At 38.9% G+C, this 6,000-nt stretch overlaps 1 protein-coding gene across 1 annotated transcript; it reads right to left on the minus strand.

The window, feature by feature from the left end:
• Positions 1-1,501: 1,501 nt before the first annotated feature.
• Positions 1,502-4,208, minus strand: LOC121420815 (low-density lipoprotein receptor-related protein 4-like). The gene is made up of 3 exons (XM_041615448.1): positions 4,096-4,208; positions 2,203-2,330; positions 1,502-1,903 (listed from the first exon to the last, which is right to left on the minus strand). The coding sequence occupies exons 1-3, from the start codon at positions 4,197-4,199 to the stop codon at positions 1,572-1,574; spliced, it is 564 nt and encodes a 187-aa protein (XP_041471382.1). The 5' UTR covers positions 4,200-4,208; the 3' UTR covers positions 1,502-1,571.
• Positions 4,209-6,000: the final 1,792 nt, after the last annotated feature.

Raw genomic sequence — 6,000 nt, forward strand, 5'->3', positions numbered from 1 at the left:
AAATGACTGCATAAAGGAATTAAAGTGATTTTGGTCAGACAAAAGGACAAGCCATGGTTTCACCCGGCCTCTTTGGGTGCCCCCCCCACTTAAAACCGTGTAAAAATCTTCGAAATGACTATCTGATTGTGATTTTTGCATGGTCAGCACCCCCCCACTTTAAAACCATTCCTCGGCCCCTGAAGTATTGTGGGTGACATTGAAGTAATGGGAGGGGGTGATAATACAGGCCACCCCACCTGAAATATTTTGGAGATAATTATATCCCCCATCCCCCCCCCCCCCCCTCGGTGATCGACACCCACGGCCAAAGTCATACCAGCAAAACAGACTGTAGGCAATTTTCTTCTCATTTTCTTCCTTCTCCTTTTTCTTCTTCCTCTTTCTCCTCCTCGGGTCAAAGGTTAGCCTATTCGATATGCGTCGGCCCGGGCTGGTGGGCAAACTACTGACGAGCGAGGGCACAGCCCGAGCTTCGCCCTCGCCCGTCAGTCTGTTTCGCGCGACCAGTAACTTGCCCACTGTAGCCCGGCGCATATCAAATAGGCTAGTCAAAGGTCCTATGAAGACCAGCTCTGCGGAGCATTTCAGAAACATTTTCATCCGACAAGTAGATCTGACATCTGTCACTGATTCTGATTGGCTGAGATGCAATTTTTTTCTCTTTTTCCCCCTTCCACAGGGTTCTTTATTTGCAAAAAGCATAATAATAAACATTCACATGTTTTCAGATAAAATAAACATGGTACATACATTATTCCTAATGCATAATAAATCTTGTTAATGATTACTCAGAATCTAAAATCGCGAATGAGTGGACACTAGAGCTTTTCAATAACGTGCATGATGGGGGGCCGGGGGTGACTTTTGTTACAAATTGTGTCACAAAATCGAAAATTCGGAACCGGGGATACGTCCGTCTGAATGTTGTCATTGCTCATTGTGAATTGAAATTTGTGCAAATACGTGTATTTATTAAAAGGTCCGAAACATATCAATGCAACATGATTAAAATGAGTTTCTATAAGTTCAATTTCCATTTAAAATGAAATTTGTGTTAATTCAGATTAACGTGTCAAAGTTTTTAGACTATACTAGCTACTACAATCACATCTAACAAAGTAGTTAAATGAAATGTATACAGGTATGCGTGCCACAGTTTTTGTCAATATCGTGAGATGCAATGTTACTATGGTAACTGTTGGATAAAATGATCTGACAATTCCTGTCATGAAACGCCCCTCGGGCTTTGGTGCCCTCTTAAAAAGGTTGGGGAAAAGGCCCAATTTTAAACCATCGCTGGGCAATACTGTCTACACAACTATTGGTTAAGATCTGTCCAAATTAGGTAATATAAACTAATAGTCGGGTAATAAATTTGCTCAATTGGATACTAATTGCCAAGAATATCTCTTTGTATATACATATATATTACCAACATACATTACCCATTACCCAAATGTCATAAATTTCTTATTTTACATCCGATTTTGATGAAATTTTCAGTGTTATGGTTGTTGGATCTTTCTCTTTTTATTCAAATCAACTGTTTGTTGGGGTGGACTTGTCCTTTAAACGCTAGCCCACTGTGATGATGGTTGGGTCACCATGGTCATATTATAGATGTGAATGTCCTTGATATCCACGGTGGCGTCAGTCCTATACCCATCGCTTCCTCTGACGCGAAAAGTCTCCACGACCCTCACTGCTGTCAAGTTCGACAGGGGGACTTCCCCGAGGCCACCTGCACCATTATTGGTCGTGAAATAGATGGTGGAGTCGTAGACGGCGATGTGCTTTACGCGACTTGCAGGCCATCGGAACAATACCTTTTGGTCACTTCCATCTGGCCTAACAGATTGAACCATGTTATTCTTGTAATCGGTAAACAGGATCACAGAGTCTGGAGACAAAGGATGAAGGAAAGGAATAAGCATTGTTGTTTTTGCTGATGTTATTACCATTATTATCATAATTATTTTAATTATTATTGTTGTTGTTATTATCATAGTTTATTACTATCTAATATAGTCAAAATCATTAATATTATTATTACTATTATTATTATTATTATTATCCTTATTACTATTATTTTGTTATCATTATTATCATTCATTATTATTATTATTATCATTATTGTTATTATTCACTATTATCGTTATTATCATATAACAATAATAATATTAATAATAAAGTAATTACCTCCGATTCCTCTCTGATAGTAGAATATACAACTTGCTGCTGAACCGTTCGATTCCGCTATTATCATCTTATTCTCTCCGTTCAGATCCGATGACTTCACAACAAACTGTTCCTTCCAAAACAATTTCCTTTAAAAATGGATAATTCCAATAAACATTGATAATTTAATTATATTGCAGGATAGGTTATCGAAAAGAATAGCTTCTCAACAAGTGAATGCATTGCTTATAAAATTATATACATGTTGATATTTCGTATCATTGGAAATATATACATCGAAAACACTCACTCCCCATATCATAAAGAATAATATTCGAACATTAAATTTTGATCTATTCATGTAAATGAATATGTTAGGCCTTATCTCACCAGAGGATGACTATGAAAATGAAGATCCATATTTCATTTTTAGAAATAGAAATTAGATGAGGAAATCCTCCGAAAATTCATTTTGCTCAATTGCTTGTGGGCCCGCAACCGCTGTGAAGCGCTAAATTGACGTTTTTCTATCCATCAAATGGTTGAACATAAAACATTGTAGCAACAACTTCCGTCTTTTAACGTATTTTGGTCTGACGCAGTCAGTAAGCGGTGGGGGGGGGGGTGGGCACTCAGTATATAATGCATAGTGGGTATGTGCCGCGGAGGGGACCCCCATTTTTGCACTCAAATTTCAGTTCCGAGGCCTAGCATTTTTCTCTTGTTGAGAAAAAGAACAAAGAAAGCCGCTCCAAGGCATAGCATATTCTTTTTATCGAGAAAATAAGGAGAGAAATCCGCTCCAAAGCTTCGCATTTTTTTCGTTACGCCGCTCCGATCGCATCGATCTGCTACAATGAGCTGCAATTTTGGTGAAAAACGGCCGAAGAGATCACCCGACGGAGGCCGCGCTAGCTGCATCATGCACGCATGACCGTTTCATAGGGATGCATACGCACTCACACGCTGGCGATCCGTTCCAAGGACCCCCGTTTTCACAAACATTTGTCGTTCCGAAGCCCGTTCCGAGGACCCTCCTTTTTACAATAAGCCCGCTCCATGCAAGGCCCCCGTTTTTTGTCTCGCCCGCGGCACACCCCCACCACTTTTTTGGTCGAGTGCCCCCCCCCCCTGGGGTCAGTACTTCCCGGTTGTGACGTGGATACCGTGCCAGCGGACCGTTTCACAAAGCTGTTTGTAAGTTAAGAACAACTTTTTTTAAGAACGACTAGTGAACCCATCTTACGCGCTAAACCATCGCCAATTCAATGTACCATTTACCACAAGAAAGGATCACCATTCGTTCTTAAAGTCGTTCTTAACCTACGAACAGCATTATGAACACCCACCAGCTAAACTAACGCACCGATGGAGACGTCTCTAAGATGTCTTGTATGTACATGGTCACGGACATGGATATTTTCCGGTCGAACCTATAGGATGCCTCTCCTTTGCTTAAATCTTTCTAGTAACTTAATCATCCAATAGTAACTACCATGGTTAATCGGCCAATCAGAATCGAGGATCTTGATTGGTCATTTCATTTAGCGATTAATCGCTAACCTTTGCGTTACGGCGCCCAAGGCCAGGTCTCAGTGCCGTCTCCGAGAGGTCTTTGAGACATCGCCCGGGGACATCGCATGGACATTCAGGAGATTTCCAAGCAGTTTGAAATGTGATTATTTTCCGCGACGTCCCTACAACTAATGTGGATGTGTTGGAGACCGCGCGGAAATATTGCGAAAACTGGAAAAGGTAAAAATAATAATAATAATACAAACAAAATAAAAACGGAACATGCCATCGGAATGTCTCGGAGACATTGCTGAGACGTCTCTGCAAGTATCCAAATGAGCCCAGGGGCATGTCAGGCAGAGCCCCATTAGATTTCTTGTCGATGTAACTATAGCATACCTATTCACTCCATCTACAGCTATCCCAAGGGGGTAATGGGTATCTTCTGTCAAAAGTTCCCGATCGCTCCCATCAAAGTTTGCTCGCTCGATACGGCATTTCATTAAATACGTAGCCCACACTATGAACACGAGCAGGAATTGCGCTCGTTTTACTCTCAATAAAACGAGAGCCACTTCTCCCGAAAAAGTGTCTCATTTTGAACTATTTTTAACGGATTTTCATCTCAAAATTTTCGAGAGAAAAGTTAGTTTTTATGATCCTCTCGAAGGCCACACCTAGACTTTAATGGCCGTTTGGCCCTGAATGGCCCAAGCAAATCACTTCGCTGATGGGATTTACGATCCTACAGGGAGTATCCGTTCCCTCTCGATCGTGGCCACTAGTGCGCTTAATCTCAGTCCCAGGCTTTCATGAAATTAAAAAAAAAGTGCAGGCTTATGCAGTGAACTGTACATAAAAACCGATATAAAAAAATTATTAGAATAAGTTTGAAATTGAAAAGAGCTTTTGATAGACAGTGTTCTGCAGCATCCTTTGGCAGTATCACGTTTGTGTTGTTTTATACTTCTACGGATCTGAAAGGCCCAGAATTTTGTGGCACCGTCGAACATGAAAGAAAATTGTGCTGTTAGATAGTGGCTGTTCTCATATCTGAAATTTACTAGGAAAACTCTTCATCATAATTGTCTTCGAATAGTATCATATCACAGCATGACTTCAATAATATTTCATGAATTTGTAAATGTTATTATAACTTTATCACATTTTAAATCAATTACTGTTCTGTGCTATTTTCCACAGATCCCTGTAGAAAGGGTTAAAAGTTACAGTTGATTTTTCTTCAGTTCTTGTAAATTGAAAAAATAGATGCAAAAAAAAAATACAAAGTATACCCAAGTATATTTTTGCTTTGTAAAGTACATACTGCATGCATTCATCGCATCTGTGGCTGAACAATCATTATTCGCAGCGAATAAAAAAAAATAAAGGAAACATTTATAGCTCAGACAACACCCTAAAGAATTATTACTCCCAGTTTTCACCTATTCGTTTTATTTTCAATTTTAAACAAAGTCAACAAAGTCAACAAAGTTAATGAGCGTACAGATGCAAATCATCGTGTTATAGCAAAGCAAACTCAATACAATAATCTCATATCGACATTTTCATAAGATAAACTATAAACAATTCTGAAATTAGGCATATATGACATATTGAATGAATGCGTTTAAAATGAGATCAACAGCAAAGGAGCGAGAGGCTTATAACACTCAAAATGAACGCAAATATAAAACGGACGAAATTTTTTAGCAGATGGCCATGGATAAATGGGGTGGGGCTTCAATAAAAGAGAGAAAATGATACAACAGAAGAAGGAAACAACAATAATGGAGGCATCTAATCAAGGGGGCACGATCAAGCTACAAGCTAGTTCTATTGACAGGAAGCATTGGGGCGTAGTGAGTATAAACGGGTCCTACGTAAATGTTGTAAGAGTTCTTTGCAGGCAGGCGACACTTTTTCTCAAAATAAATTGTTAAAGGGATGATCCAGACTGGAGATATTTATATCTTGAAAAATAAAGTAAAATTCACAAAGCAAAATGCTGAAAATTTCATCAAAATCGGATAACAATAACGAAGTTATTGAATTTTAAAGATTTGCATTATTCCAGTGAAACAGTTCTAGGCATGTCTTTATAACATTCGGTAAGCTGATGATGTCATATCCCCACTTCTTCTTTTGAATTTTATTATATGAAATTAGGTTTATTCAAAAATTTTCTAACATGAACTAAAACAATTGGATGGACAACCGATTAAATTCATTACATGTAGTTATTTACTGCCGCAACTTATTTTATCATAAATGAGAGACATGCATCATTTACACATGCATGGA

The sequence above is a fragment of the Lytechinus variegatus genome, chromosome 8 (genome assembly GCF_018143015.1).
Source record: "Lytechinus variegatus isolate NC3 chromosome 8, Lvar_3.0, whole genome shotgun sequence".
NCBI classification, from domain to species: domain Eukaryota; kingdom Metazoa; phylum Echinodermata; class Echinoidea; order Temnopleuroida; family Toxopneustidae; genus Lytechinus; species Lytechinus variegatus.